Here is a 15,503-nt window from a genome sequence, read left to right on the forward strand (position 1 = left end):
TTAATATAATTCAAGAGTCTCAGAGGAGATAACAAAGATCCATAAAGTACCATATATGCAAAATATTATAGTATTATTGTACTATTCATAACGATTTGAATCCAAAGATGCATGGTACCTGTATATACACAAAATATACTATCAAATATTTAAAACAAAGATCATTTAAAAGAGAAATCTATCATGATAATTATTCGTTAAACGTTTCCTACTTTCTATTTGTTAAAATTTATAATGGCAAGTGTCTTTAAAAATAAACTCTATCTAAAAACTAAAAACTTCTAGGCGCAAAAGCGCGAGAGGATAAGAAAGTCAACTAAAAGCTCTACAATATCAATGATTGATAGAACAAAGACGCCAAAAAAGAATGTATAAACGTCCACGGAATCAACAGAGTCCTTGGAGCCAAGCATGCATCCGTTTTGCATCAACAATTTTCGAAAAGAATTGATAGACAGCATTTCAAATAGCATTTAAATCCGCCAGTTAGCATAGCGCCGATACTTTGGCTCGAGCTGTCTCATGACTTCTTTGAGTTCGTCGATATCATCATCGTCGACGTCATACTCGATCGCTTTCGTCTCGTTCCCTTCGCTATCCTTCGCTTTCCCTTCTTTCTCCTTCGCTGCATTATTTCGGACTGCAAAAAATAAAACACAAGTTTTGTACTCATCTCCTAAATTAATATTGTATATATAAATAGTGCATTTTACATTTTAAAGGAAAAGCTGTGAAAGTGTTCAAAAAATAAGTAAAATTTTAGCTTCTAAAGAAGTATTGAGAAAATTAAACTTTTCAGCTTGTTTATTATATAATTATAGTTACTGTGACTATAATTTATTTTAAATTGTAGTATATTGAGGTTTCTAGAAATTGAAGTTAAGATAAAGATGTGCATGGCAGAGGAAATAGATAGAGGAAACATACACATTTTAAGAGAAAAATGTACACGTATGCAAATGGTAGCGTGAACAAGAAAATAATTTCTTTTAATGACCTGTTAATGAAGCAAAGATGTTAATGTGTTTGTTACAAATAGACAAATAAAAATAGGGTAAAATATGTATTCAGCAAGGAACAAAAAGATCGCCAACAAGTCGCAAAATAAAGGTTGAAACTTCTGTAGAAATCTTGTGTAAGAACATATGAGTCTTCGAAGTGAATCTTTCGAATGCTCCAAATGATTTCTTCCGCAAAAGAAACGAAACAATTATATCCCTTGCCCCTTGCCCATATTTAGCGACTGTTTTTTAACGTTTCTTTACATTTAAGCCATCGCGATAGGCAGAGCATTCGAAACTTTTTGAATTCTCCAAACGTTCCCAACAATAGCAACAATGAAAGCTGATATCGCAAGTTGCAAAAGCGAATAAGCAAAAAACCAAGAAAAGTCGAAGCAGTGAAAGAAACATCCTTTCCGTCAGTCATGTTAAACCCTTAGAACGTACAGTGTCCTTCCATATTAATGCATATCGTAAGTCATCCATTGACAAGTGTAATTATCTCTGTTGGCATTGCCATTTCTTGTTTCTTAATAATTTTAAGCTAAAATGTGACGAAATCACTTAGACGTCGGAAAAACTCAATTTTGAGTAAAATTTATATCTGATTGAATTGTGTTGTAAAATTGTGGCGAACCGAAGAGAATCCGTTAAAGGGAACTCCTCTTATTGTTAGCTAAATGAAACTAAATTCCAAACGAGTTTTGTATGGTTCGTTTAATATGTAACAGCATATTGGTGAAAGAGCGACGTTTGTATTTTCCCCGGTGGTGCGGAACGTTTGCCACATTTATTCTTCTTTTCTGTCGAGATTATGTCGCTGAGAGGATTGTAAGCCAGCTACGTCGAGTGAATAGCGCGCGTAACGCATTCTAGGGTTCTTGTAGGAAATTTCGAAGAAGCTTCCGGAGGTGAAAGCACCGCCTGGTGCTCTCGCGCTCAGAGTATACTCACCTGGTGCCGTGCACGGTTGCGGGAGAGTGCGCGACGTCTTCGTCGGCGACGGGCCGTACCGTACTGACAACCGACGTGCACTTGTTGCTGTTAAGGTACGAGTGCGTGACATCGTCGTTCATGCTGTCGTTATCTACCACCAGTTGCGCTTTCCTCGCAAGAAAATCCGATGTGAACTCCCCGTACTCAACGTTGTCGTCGCCCACGCCGTTGTCATTGTTGCGCGAGGGCCTCTTCGGAACAACGACGACCTCCAGCGGCGTCCGTTCAGATGCGGCGGGTTCCATTCTGACACATATCGACGAGCATTCCGACTCGATCCCGGAGTCCACGCTCTCCTGGAGGCTGCTGCGTGGCGGTGGCAACGGATGCGCGTCCACCGTACTGACGACGGCATCGTCGAGTGTTGTCAGGGCGGTTTCCTCGATACCAGAGTCCTGGCTGTTCCTGTGCACGTTCTCAGGATTCTCAATCAGCAGCGTGCTCGTCGATGACGTTGTCCTCGAGGCAGACAGCTCGAAGTACGACTCCGCTGTTTTGATCGTCCCGTCGTTCGGTGAGCTCCTCGACGGAACACTCGGTGACAATTCGTCCTCTACAGAAGTGCCGTCCGTGGAGACGTCCGTCATGCAAAAGAGGAAATCCTCCGCGTCGGACTTGTCCTGATTCGCGGACATTTCGTACGGCGTGACGAGGATGGTCGGATCAATGGTCCGCCTGCCGCAATCGTCGACGGTGTCTTCCGGTGTCTGGGCCTTGGTCTCGGCCGCGTCTTTAGGAGTAGTTCGATGTACATCAACATTATTTGGCATGAAAGAAGGCTGTTTCTCGTGATGCTCCTCGAACGTCTCCCAGTTCCCCGAATTCGTCACCGATTCACGTGATTCTACTTTAATATTTACACTTGTACTTTTATAGTCAGCGGAGTCGCGGCAAGCATCATCATTATCATCATCATCATCATTGAGAACTTCCACCGGGTTGTTCTCTTCCTTCTCTTCCTCCTCCTCTCTCTTCGTAGACTCGCATTGACGATTGTCTTGGTCAATAACGCAGCACATGCTGCTGGTAACTTCCTCGCTTAAGCGGTTGCCCGAGTCAACATCCTCCAACAATGTTCCAACGTGATCGTCCACCGACATCGACGACGTCCCGCAGTTGTCCGACGTACATCTAATCGCACCGATGTCGCCGTCCATGTTTATCGTCGACAACGCTCTCATAGTACTTAAGCTACTTACGGTTTTCCTATCGTACTCTACGTTACAAATCGGAAAACTATTATCACTAGTCTGATTAATACTGTCCGTGGTTGTATCACATATCCACGCCATTAAGGCATCCGCTCCCCCAATCGCGTCATTATATTCTAAACACTCCGTATCGTTATTAGTCTCTAAAGTTTTCACTCCGTCACGTTCTAAATTCTCCAGATTGTCGCGTTTCGAACATTTAACGTTACGCTCTATACGTTCTGAATCCTGCGCGTAGTCACTAATAATAAAATCATCGTTACACCCTGTACTGTCGGTCTTGCTTAAATCTAAAGCAGAATATCTGGTTACGTCCGTTAACCCTACAGTTACACACACAGTGGATTTGCTCGCCGGTGACGAAATCGCCGACTCGACATAGCCGCCATCTAATACTAAATTATCAACAAAATCGTCCTTTGATTGCACACTTTCAGGTAACAGTCGATTACTAAAGTTCAGGTTCTGATCGTCAGATTTTATATGTAACTGATCCGCGCGACACACACCGTCCTCCGTAACACTCTCCTCATTAACAATTTGCACGTCCGTACCTTCTTCGTCCTTTCTCGCGATCCTGTTGTCTTGATCCAAGTTCTCGTTATTTTTCGTAGATATCTTCTCCCGATTGCTTAGATCGTGCTCGTTGTCACTTGCGATCTCATCTTCTGCTCCCTGATGTTGTACATTTTCGTCGTCAATAACAACCTGAATCTTCTCCTGATCTTCGAAACTCTCATCGATGCTTCTAGCAACTTGTTTCTTCTCTTGCTCTTCTGAATCCTTTTCGTTAACTTTCACAACTTGATTTTTTACTTGATCCAATAAATTACTCTCATCATTTGAAGTTTGACTCTCTTCCTTGATCAAATTCTTCTCATTATCTTTAACAACCCGATCAAATGATTTCTGCTCGTTATTTCTTTCTATCTGATTTTCTTCAACAAATAAATCGTCATTCTTGACAATCTGAGTCTTTTCATTGATTAAATCCTCACTGTCCTTCGTAATTCGATTTTGCTCCTGATCACATAAACTACTCTTGCTGTTCTTCTCCCCGATCAAATTGCTGTCATCGTTTCTCGCAACCTGACTCTTTTCCTGACTGGACAAATTCTTTTCGTCGATTCTCGCAAACTCGACTTCTGCCAATTGATCTGAATCGTTCTCTCTAACACTCGTGTCTTGATTCTTCGCCTGACCGAAGAACTTAGTGCTATGCTCGACGAGACTCGCATGAGGTTCGAGCTTGAAAGACGCAAATATATTAGTCAAGCTCTGTAACTGCGATACGTTTACTCTCACCGATCTGTTTCTCAACAGAGATCCAGGTTCCGAAGACCATGAGCTGTTGGCACTGCTCTTGGTTCGGTTCTCTTTCAGATACTGCTGCAACCTGTCGCCCAGTGCCATCACGCCACTCACGTTCTCCTGTAAAGTGCTTCTTGTGTCCGCGGCAGCGCTTGCGGTGTCCGAGAAAAATTGGCCGGGATGCTGGAATAAAGACAGAAGCTTCTCCAGGCTGGACTTGTGCTTCTGCACCGACGTGTTCGCCTGTTGCCGCCAACTCTGTGACTCTGCCGTGCGAGTCGAGGACGTTCCCGAGATATTGCTCACGGAAGACTGTAAAACACAAGTGGACAATCCTTCCGAAGTCGTTCGATTCACGCGCATTTCCGAAGTGTCATTCGAAGATAAAGATTTTAGCAGGGCTTTATCCTCGATTACACTAGTTTTCGAAGCTGTATCCTCACTCGGATACACAGGTACCTGTAGTTCCTTTGTACTCGTATGCACGACGGGACGATCCTCAATCACCTCGGTATCCATGTCGGACGTCGCGCCGCTCTCGAAATCTACGGTAACGTTGCTCTGATCCTCACGAATCGTGATATCCTCGTTTCTTTCAGACCGCGGCATCGCAATTACGTCCTTTTGAACTAATCGCTTTTCGACCTCCGTCACTACATCGTGTTCACTTTTACACGTCACTCTATTATTCGTCCAGAATCGCGATTCAGCTTGATGTACACATTCCTCCTCCCTTCTCGTTCCTTCAACGTCACAACGATCTTCGTTTTTGGCAATGTCTTCGTTTGAAGACATTTCTGTTGATGTCGCAACTACGTTAAGAGTATCTACGGACACGGTGGTGCTACTGCTAGTGGTAGGCGACGCGTGCGTGTCTGTCTTGGTCGCGCCGTCGGGATCGTCGGAGTCGGCTACGTCGATTCTGACGTTAAAACCAATTGTGACCGAGCTGCCGCTGGAGGAGGCGACGACCGATTTTGGCGACGAGTGGTCGGCGCCCGCCGACTCGACGACCGACACGCGAAACCGCGACGGGCCGCCGCTCGCATTGGGGAAAAAAGATGGGGAAGAGCCAAGGGACGGGGAGGAACCGAGAGACGGCGGAGTGACTGGTGAGGAGGACACCGAGGATTCAGCGGAGCGCAACGACGCCTCCGACACTCGACACACGACGAAGCGATTCCGGGACGGGCTTGGGATTGGACTGGCCACGGGCGAGGGGATGGGACTGGGAGCCGGGGAGCGCAGACGGCCTCCGCTGGTGCGCTTTGGCTCCAGCATGACGCGCGTCGCCGCCGACTCGTCGGCGGCTAACATCGCTGCCGATCGCGATGGGCTTGGCAGTGTCTGACAGGTAAGCGAGATCTTACGAAAGCTCGCGTTCAGCAGCCGGTTCGAATGCCGCGGGCTCTCAACGTCCTCGGTGGACTCCTCTAGCAGACGGCGTTCCTCGTTCTGCCTGCAGCAACTACGAACTTCCGCAGCCATTTCTTTATACTGGTGCAAGGGACCATCCTTTACATGTAAAAAATAAAGACAATTGTATTAAATATAAAAACATTACAAAACATAGGCATTATTAAACAAACAACTTTTTGTTACTCACAAATCCTTAATAAAAAAAGACATAACTCCAAAACTTGTAAGACTCGCATGAAATAATAGTATCAACACTCACTATTCTTATTCGAGGACTGTCATCTAAATCAATCTGCGTAATGGTCTTGTTCTTCTTCATAACATTCACGAGAGCGTGCATTCCGCGCATTTGTATACTATTATCCCGTAAATCTATCCTCTATAAAAAAAAAAAGAGTGATATAGAACACAGGCAAATATTAAGAGTATTAGCGAAACTTTACCTGCAAAACTTGATTCGTCTCTATTATCTCAGTGAGCGTGATTATTCCATCGCATGTGAGCTCCGTAGATTGCATGCCCAATTGTAGGAGAACACGATTTTGCTTCAATGACTCATTAACGATGCTCAGTGTCTCATCTGTCAGCATGTTCTGGCCGATATTCAAAGTCTCCAATGTTTTCGATAATGCCTGATAAAATTATTATGTAATAAAATAGCACATTACAAAAAGTATTTTTTGTTATTCTATTTATTTTATTTTTTATTTCTAATCACATTACAAAAAGTATTTTTTGTTGTTCTATTTATTTTATTTTTTATTTTTAATTATATTGGATTTTCTTTTGTTCGCGATTCTTATTAACTGTACTAAATTATAAATTGAATAAACTGATAATTGTCTTATTTCCAATTACACTAATACATTTAATAATAGTAGCAGAAATAAACATACTTAGAAATAATAAATATTAAGTAAATATTAAATAAATAATATAATTAAATGAAAATAGTAAATAATAAATAAGCAAATATTAAAAACACTACAAATAATTGGTATAATGAATTAACAGTTCCAAGTAATAATCTCGTTAAATAAAATTCCTTTGCAAGAACATTATTGACTATAATATGAATTACAATTAGTAATAATTTACATGTATATAATAAATCATAAAAGTTATCTTGAGATATGTATCATTAATATCATTGACACTAATATATGAAAAGATGTTCATAATACATACTATAATCCTCGAGAAATAAGGTGATGATTTCTTGGTCAGACGATTATTCCATAATATCAGAATGCTAAGTCCCTTGCCAGTTTTGTCCTCATTTACTTGATTGATCAAGCCCTCCAATATATCTCGTACTCCGTCGTCCTGGACGTTATTATTACTGAGAAATATTTAAAAAAAAAACATTAAATTTAACATAAAAAAATATGTACTAACGTCATTGCTCGTTTAAGCATAACACATGCCTCTCATAAAGATAAAGCAAATCTACCACCTACAAAAATATTGTTCTTATAGTGTTTTCCGACTATAATATGTAATGATTATATTATGTAAAACATATAATTTCTACTAATTTTCGCAAGAATTTAAGAACTCATAGAAATCTCTCTGCTTAAGATTAAATTTTTTAAAATTACTCCATACATGTATTCATTATGGTTTCGAAAAATTTAACAAAAAATCGTTGTTAATTATATCAAAGAGTACATACCTAATATCGAGCAATTGCAACTGATTGTTCATCCTTAGAAGAGATCCAAGCTGTATAGCGTCGTATAAGTCAAGCCCGTTATCGGCTAAATATAGTTCCCGTATACCGGTATTTATTTTTAGGGCTGTAACTGTTAGAAAAACAAAGAGTCATAATCCATATGAATCATTTCCTAAAAGAAATTTACTTTAATAATTGCAATAACTTTGATTAACATTTTAATATTTTAATACGTCAATACACTCTTGCGAATTATAACGGTAAATGTTACTTTATTAATAAATTGCAAACAACACGATTACATTGTAGATCCAATATAATACACAATATTCTAATAACACATAAAAAAAATGTTATGTGATAAATACCAAGCATGATAATTGCTCTGCCTGATAGTCCACAATTCTCCAATTTAAGGACTTGGAGATGGCAAACTACTCGTAGTGCACGAGTCAGAATATTCATATTTTGTTCATCAAACTTTATATCCCCCGCTTCGAACTGCTCTATACTTTCAGTCTAAATCAACAACGAGATATATTAATTCCTAGCACTTTCACTTTACATATATCGTGATGGAAGCATTATCATATCACTACAATTATTTGCTACAACAATGATATAATTAAAAAATTATCATTTTTTAAATACTTTTGAAGAAAAAATAATTCTGATGTATGTAAAAATTTGATACGCTGACTAAAGAGCTAATGATTACTTTTTTCTACAATCAGTAAATCATTACATCAAAATTGCATTAAAAAATAATACAAAATTTTTATGATTCAAAACATTTAAATTGGAAAATTTTACTTTCTGAATTATGTTATTGTTACAGCAATTAATCAATATATTCTGAAATATCCAGCAGTAAATTAATTTAACCAGAATAAAAGCAAAAATAAAGGTGATTTGGAAAGTAATTTTGACATACAACTAATATAAAAGTTTTACAAAAATTCTTTTATTAATTGCATAAATACCTTCTTAATCATATGTGAGCATGCTTGCCAGCCGCGTGCTCCGATTTCTGGATTAGATGAGATATTTAAATGTGTTGCAGACTCATAATACTCCAGCATATCAAATAATATCACGGAACTCTGTAAAAATAATTGTTCATTAATATCATACGTGTATGTGGTAAAAATCAATACTTAATAACATAAAATACGTTTTTTTTTTTTTTTCATACAAAATACCTCGTCATTTAGAGAAGTTCCTTCTAAATTAATTTTATTAAACTGTACTCTCTTCAGTATTTCTTCAATCGGTTCAATATGATCCTGATCCAAGACTTCTCCCTTCAAATTCAGTTCTTCACAGCGTTCTTGAGATATATCCAAAGTCTATGTAACAAGAATGAGAATACGTGTGAAAGTGAACTCCAAAACTCTTTTTTCCTATCGTTCAGTTTACTGAATGGCGAAGCTTGTAAAAACTTTTCTTCATTCTTCAAAGCAGCAAGTCCATATATTACTATGACAATTTATTTAATAAAAAAAAGTATATCGCCAGAAAGAATATGTACAAATACCGTAATAAAGGAAGAATAAAAAAAATAAATTGTTTTATTTCAGTTAGTGTTTTCGTGAAGTAAACAAACTCAATATATACATACACACACACATATATATATATATCATATTCTTGAGATTGTTATTTTGTCGAAATATGTTACTCATATTTCGACATCATTGAATTTAATATGCCTATAATTAAGTTACTTTTAATATGTCATATAAAAATATATAATATATGTAATATGTATATAATATAATTGCTTGGAGTGATACGAAGAAGTAAATAAATTTACCTCAAGTTGAACTAAAACATTTTGCAAGGGTTCGGTGGCGTGACGTGCGCAAGACTCCTTGTATGCAAAGATTAAGTCCTCGCGACTCACATTTTCAGCTGGGAACAATTATTAATAGTTTCATTTTACAAACAATATAAATTAGAACAAATTTCAAAAATCGCATCTCTATTTAAAATGTGAATATATAACTTCGCATTATATATTACATTTCGCGCGTGAATAAAATAGAAGATGATAGAAGATGGAAGGTTTTTTTTAATAGGAATAGAGGGGGGAAATTTTATAAGACACAAAATGGAATTTCTATATATTTAATGACTTCGTTGTGCAATTTCTTCTGACGTAAAAAGTATTTGTACGTAATATATAATATATGTACATAATATATCGCAAGACACAATATAACATTTAAGATAGATAGAAGAATACACACTTATGTGTGTATATATATATATATATATATATATATATATATATATATATATTTGAATATATTTCGAAGATAATAAAAGAGATTTTAAAGAAAAAAATTTTTTAAACAAAATAAAATTTCTATTTGATGAGTTCACATTTAATATCTTCGCTATTTTTCGCATTTCTTCTGACGTGGTAAAGAATTTGTATGTATGTAATTTATGCATATATAATATATCACAAGATAACATGTAAAATAGCTAGAATATGAGTGTAAAGTTAAAAAAAAAGTCTGTAATGTTATGGTGTATATAATCATCTATTTATTTATTTTACATCATCACACAATTTACACAGTAATTACACAGTAAGAGAAAATTATATATATATATATATATGTTGTTACAATTTCTGTCGTATTTATTAATGTATCAGATTTTCATATCTCTCTCGCTATCGCTCTCTCATCAAACTTATAATTAGTACGTGGTATACATTGCGAAATCCTTCACTTGGGACAGTCTATAAAAAAACCTAATAGCATAGTAACAAAATACAACTGTGCTAAGGATAAAGAAATCATGTGAACAACTTTACTATTATAATATAAAATCATAATATACAAACATTTCCATAAATAATTATTAATCTGACCTAAGCAACGTTTTAAGCGTACAATAAATTCTGTCCAATTAAAAAAATTTTTAACTATTAAAAAGAGAATTAATAGAAATTGATTTAAAAATTAATCGCAGATTTATCATAGGTTTTTACATGTTTATCTATTACATCATACATTTCATATAGAAACTTTTCAATGCGATTAATGCTTCTTGCTATATTTTTTATCTAATTTACAATTTACAGCCTAGATTTCAAATCCATTAACTTATTCATTAATTTGTACAATGGCGAATAGTCACAACTCGTTGCATTTTAAATAACATTCAAAATTAGTTTAGTTTCTTTAATTTAAATCTTGATAACCCTGGAACATTGTAACATCGGATTAATCACATCGTATACCTTTGCACAAAATCGTAAAACACCGTAATGAAATTCTATTGTCTCTAGGAATAATTGACATGATGTCGGCGATCAAATTTACATCATACCTGAGAACACAAGCACTAAGCATTCTTCAGATCCTACGACAAAACATCCACTAACTGATCGTGTCGACTTTTGCCAACACTAAATCCAGATTAATTATGTCATTCTCCTCCACCTGTGTGTGTGTGTGTGTGTGTGTGTGTGTGTGTGTGTGTGTGTGTGTGTGTGTGTGTGTCGCGCAAATGTCAATGATAAATTGCTAACCAGATCTACTAGATCGCAACTGTGTAACATTAAATGTCATTGAACCTATATTAAACACAAAGTGCGCTCCGAATACGTAGAGTACTCCGGAGTGATGCTCCGACGCTCAAGGCCTGATGTTAAAAACTAGGAATGCGAGAGAGCGAGAAGAGCACCATGTCGCACCACGCAGTAGGGGACAGCAGGATACTCACCGTGCCGCCAGGGATTGTCGGGTTCGAGGTAGCCGGTCACCAAGTGACTGTCGCTCAAGGGAAAGCTGACTCGTCGGGGCGGCCATTTCTTGGTCCAAGCCAGGGCGCTTCGCAGCTGACGGCCGTCGATCCACATATAGGGCGACGGCGGGGGGCCGCCGGTGCCGAAGCGCACCCGTCTACCGGTGTCCGCCGCCGCCGCCGACGGCTGCGGTGGCAGCGGCAGCGGTGGCGGCGTTGTCGGCGTCGTCGCCGTCGCATCGCGCTCACGCTGCTCGCCCTCGTCGCCCAAGGTCGTGATCGTATCCCCGCTGGTCCGCGCACCCAAGTCCGCTCCTTCGCTCATGCTTCCGGGGCCTCTGACATTATTATTATCGTCGGAACACACGTCGGAAACGCGAGCCACCCGCGATCGCTCAATGCGACCACTCAAGGCAGCAGCACGCGCGCATTCACGCGCGCACACGACGACCGACGAATCGCGTAATCGTCGCACGCGTACGCACGCATGCACGCACGCATGCACGCACACACGCGACACGCACACATGCACTCACGCACGCACGCAAGCACGACGCACGTCCGCTTGCGCGTTCGTGTCCGCGGCACAGTGCACACGCTGCCCGCGCTGACCGGGCACCACGCACGTTCGTCAGGCACGTCAACGCGCCCAGCGGAGGCACATAATCGCTGCGCGCACTACACCCGCCATCTTTGTTGCCATCAAAGTTGAAGTTGCGCACGCCGCCGCTGGCCGCCGCTAGCCGCGCACGGCGCGCGCGAGAAAGCGAGACTAAAGTCCCTAGAAATAAGAGTCTGGACAATGGCTACATCAGCAGACTCAACAGTTGAGCAATATTACTAGATTTTCCGTTGAATAATGCCGTTGATTTGTTGGTTCTATAAGTCAGAACCAAGCATGTTCGATTGCTACTTAGCTGCTGAGTCTGCTGAATGTGCCCAATGGTTACGTTCAGAAAACACAAAAGTGATCAGTGAGCGGTCAGTTATTGGCCCTTACTGTTATATCTATAAATTTAGACCAATTATATTAGCGAATTACTCAACCGTTGCACAATAATTGAGTAATTCGCTAATATAATTGGTCTAAATTTATAGATCTAACAGTAAGGACCAATAATCACTGACCGTTCACTGATCACTTGTGTTTTCTGAACCTAACCACTGGGCCCCTATTCTTGAATTCATTCGCAAGAGAAACGTATTCGCAAATTCTGTTCTTACAGAAAAGTTGAAAATTTATTGGCTATCGTATGGCTTTCAACCAATAAACTTGCAACTTTTCTGTTAGAGCGGGTATTTGCGCATACGTTTTCTTGCGAATGAATTCAAGAATAGGGGCCCTGATCCTGACTGTTTAGAGAGCCTCTGAGGGAGAGAGTGGCAAATCGCGTCTCTTCTGATTCGATGAGGGCGTTAAGCACGCGGTCACATGATCAGGTTATCGCTCTCTCTCTCTCTCTCTCTCTCTCTCTCTCTCTCTCTCTCTCTCTCTCTCTCTCTCTCTCTCTCTCTCTCTCTCAGAGGCTCACTAAATAGACAGAGAGACCGCGTCTTTTCTGATTCGATGGGAGCGTTCACGTGATCAGTTTGCCACTCTCTCCTTCAGAGGTTCTCTATGACTGATCCTTCGCGTGTACGTCGATGTGTTTACATACATTCTAATTTAATTTTCGCATGATCGAAATATTCTAATCGTAAATTTTAAACCAAGCAGTTTATCAAAATATCGTGATTCCGCGAAAATATACAGTCTATGTTATCACACTGTACATTCAACATATATTCTTTGAAAATAAAATCTGCAACTAAAAAAATAATATAAAATTCTTGTACATTTCTTATCTTACAAAATTTACTCAGATCAGAAGAGATAAATAATTATTAGAAGAGGATAGATTAACAGCAAACAAAATGTCAGGGCCTATGGTACTGTGCCAGCTATGGATGGGTGGTGTAAGTAAATTGTTTACATAATTTTAAGAAGAAATTGTTTTTCCATATGCACGATTACTCCAGTACGAGAGTGCTGTTACTGAAAATTGTTTTATTTTAGTTGGACCCATATATGACGGAGAGCTTTATCATGAATGCATTTCACAAAATGGGTGAACAGCCGCAGACGGTAAAAGTAATGCGGAATCGATACACTGGAGAACCCGCAGGATATTGTTTTGTTCATTTTCCAACTGACGAGATGGCTCTCGATGCCATGCACAAGTTGAATGGCAAGGTGATACCTGGTTCAAATCCTGTAAGTATAGTTATGTAGTGTTAATAACGTAATTTAATAATAGTTGCAGTAGTATTCATTGAATAATAATTATAATACTTATCAAATCTAGTTATCTTACTGGAAGAAAGCTACCTTGTAAATCTCCAAGTTTCCTCTTAATTTTATTACAATTGTAATTTTTGTCAACAAATTATAAATATTGTAATTAATTTCTATTGCAGAAGATTAAACTTAAAATTTATTTATTATTAGAGGTTTTCTATCTTCCAAGGAATAACATAGTATTTAGCAATTTGTCTGTCTGTAGTTACCTTGTGGTTAAATTTATGTTTTGGGAATTTATTTTTTTATCAATGGAGTATTTTTAGCTTCATATATATGTAATGACAGTTCCAGGCACCAAACTTGAATTTTGACAATTACATGGCTTTAATATTATAATGTATTATTTTATATATTTTGCAGTCTGTACGATTCCGATTAAATCACGCCAGTACTACAGGGAAACCAACCACTGAACGAGAATTCAGTATTTGGGTAGGTGATCTGTCCACTGATGTGGACGATTACTCGTTGTACAGAGCATTTGCTGCGAAATATAACTCTATTAGAACGGCCAAAGTTATATTAGACAGTTCAGGATTCAGTAAAGGATATGGTTTTGTCAGATTCGCAAATGAAGAGGAACAAAAGAACAGCCTAATCACTATGAATGGCTACAGGGGACTAGGAACAAAATCTTTGAAAATCTGCAATGCAGTGCCTAGACCTTGGAATAAAATATCTGGGTATGTTTCAACTATATGTTAATGATGCAAGTAAAAAATGTTTGTAAAAAAATTAATTTTGTTCTCTAATAATTACTTGAACCAACAATTTTCAATATTGTATTGCAAAGAGAGAGAGAAAACTATGTATATTTAATTAATAATAATTGTGCAGTTGATAATTTTCTTATGTTTGGTTTTTCATTTGTAATTTTTCATTTATAAATGTTTATTCAATATTGATAATTTTTATTAATGTTGATAAATGATTGTAAAATAGTTAATTAATGTTAATAATTATATATATATATATATATATATATTTCAGTTCGACACCACCGCAATCAACTTCTGAATATCCTGCATCAAATATGAATTCAGAGGCGTATAATTACTATGATACATCATCATATTGGAATAGTTACAGCGCTTGGCAACAAGGTTATTATGAAAGCGAGCCGACGTCAGACGCTTACAACAGCTACGTATCCGACCAGAAACCCGAAGAAGATGAGTTAGAATTGATCGGTATGTTATTTATCTTTATAATTATATATAATAATATATTTAAATATTCTAGTTTTGTTTTTCCTTTCTTTTTTTTCACAGAGCATTCAATCCCCATTGACATAGATAAGGCAAACAGAGAAATAATCGAACAAGATTATAATTTATGGGATGCTTTGGAAAGTTCAAAATGGATTCCTTGTGATACAATAGAATTATGTTATTAATGATTAAAAATAAAAAATAAGATGCAGTAATCACAAAGATAAATTATTATTATTAATATTATTATTATCACACGTATACAACAAAAATAAATTTCATGAGATCTCTTAAATGTGTAATTACAAAGTATATTTTACCAATTATGATATTGAAAATAAACCATTTTTCATATATATGACATGCAATTTTTTATTGCAAAATAAATGTACTTCAATTGCTAAATATTGTACATGTAACAATTATGATTTATATTTTTTGTAATAATTTCGATATTAAGCCGTTTTTACTATAGTCGATAATAGAATTTTTTAAAATACTCGTGGCAGTATGTTTAATGTTGATAAATATAACAACACTATTGTTTTACGACTGTGTATATATATATATATA

General features: G+C 37.6%; 2 protein-coding genes across 3 annotated transcripts; one reads left to right on the top strand and one right to left on the bottom strand.

The window, feature by feature from the left end:
* Window positions 1-498: 498 nt before the first annotated feature.
* Window positions 499-12,109, bottom strand: LOC105837367. Of its 2 annotated transcripts, XM_028194680.2 has the most exons (12): window positions 11,358-12,109; window positions 9,430-9,527; window positions 8,816-8,962; window positions 8,597-8,716; window positions 7,982-8,132; window positions 7,614-7,743; window positions 7,127-7,280; window positions 6,382-6,570; window positions 6,198-6,317; window positions 4,979-6,034; window positions 1,956-4,831; window positions 499-640 (listed from the first exon to the last, which is right to left on the bottom strand). In XM_028194680.2, the coding sequence occupies exons 1-12, from the start codon at window positions 11,701-11,703 to the stop codon at window positions 631-633; spliced, it is 5,397 nt and encodes a 1,798-aa protein (XP_028050481.1). In that variant the 5' UTR covers window positions 11,704-12,109; the 3' UTR covers window positions 499-630. The 2 variants fall into 2 exon arrangements, with proteins under 2 accessions (XP_028050481.1, XP_012537546.1); XM_012682092.3 differs by having other exon boundaries at window positions 1,956-6,034.
* Window positions 12,110-12,972: 863 nt separating this feature from the next.
* LOC105840375 (tRNA selenocysteine 1-associated protein 1) lies at window positions 12,973-15,288 on the top strand. The gene is made up of 5 exons (XM_012687287.3): window positions 12,973-13,334; window positions 13,435-13,632; window positions 14,080-14,402; window positions 14,710-14,909; window positions 14,991-15,288. The coding sequence occupies exons 1-5, from the start codon at window positions 13,293-13,295 to the stop codon at window positions 15,113-15,115; spliced, it is 888 nt and encodes a 295-aa protein (XP_012542741.1). The 5' UTR covers window positions 12,973-13,292; the 3' UTR covers window positions 15,116-15,288.
* The last annotated feature ends 215 nt before the right edge of the window (window positions 15,289-15,503 follow it).

This window comes from Monomorium pharaonis, chromosome 2 (genome assembly GCF_013373865.1).
Source record: "Monomorium pharaonis isolate MP-MQ-018 chromosome 2, ASM1337386v2, whole genome shotgun sequence".
In the NCBI taxonomy this organism is placed as follows: Eukaryota; Metazoa; Arthropoda; class Insecta; order Hymenoptera; family Formicidae; genus Monomorium; species Monomorium pharaonis.

Coding starts and splice junctions, on each gene's coding strand:
- LOC105840375 (XM_012687287.3), top strand. CDS start 13,293: ATGTCAGGGCCTATGGTACTGTGCCAGCTATGGATGGGTGGT. Junction 14,403..14,709: donor CCTTGGAATAAAATATCTGG/GTATGTTTCAAC, acceptor TATATATTTCAG/TTCGACACCACCGCAATCAA. Junction 14,910..14,990: donor AGATGAGTTAGAATTGATCG/GTATGTTATTTA, acceptor TTTTTTTCACAG/AGCATTCAATCCCCATTGAC.
- LOC105837367 (XM_012682092.3), bottom strand. CDS start 11,703: ATGAGCGAAGGAGCGGACTTGGGTGCGCGGACCAGCGGGGATACGATC. Junction 6,318..6,381: donor AGACGAATCAAGTTTTGCAG/GTAAAGTTTCGC, acceptor TTTTTTTTATAG/AGGATAGATTTACGGGATAA. Junction 6,035..6,197: donor ACAGTCCTCGAATAAGAATA/GTGAGTGTTGAT, acceptor TTACATGTAAAG/GATGGTCCCTTGCACCAGTA.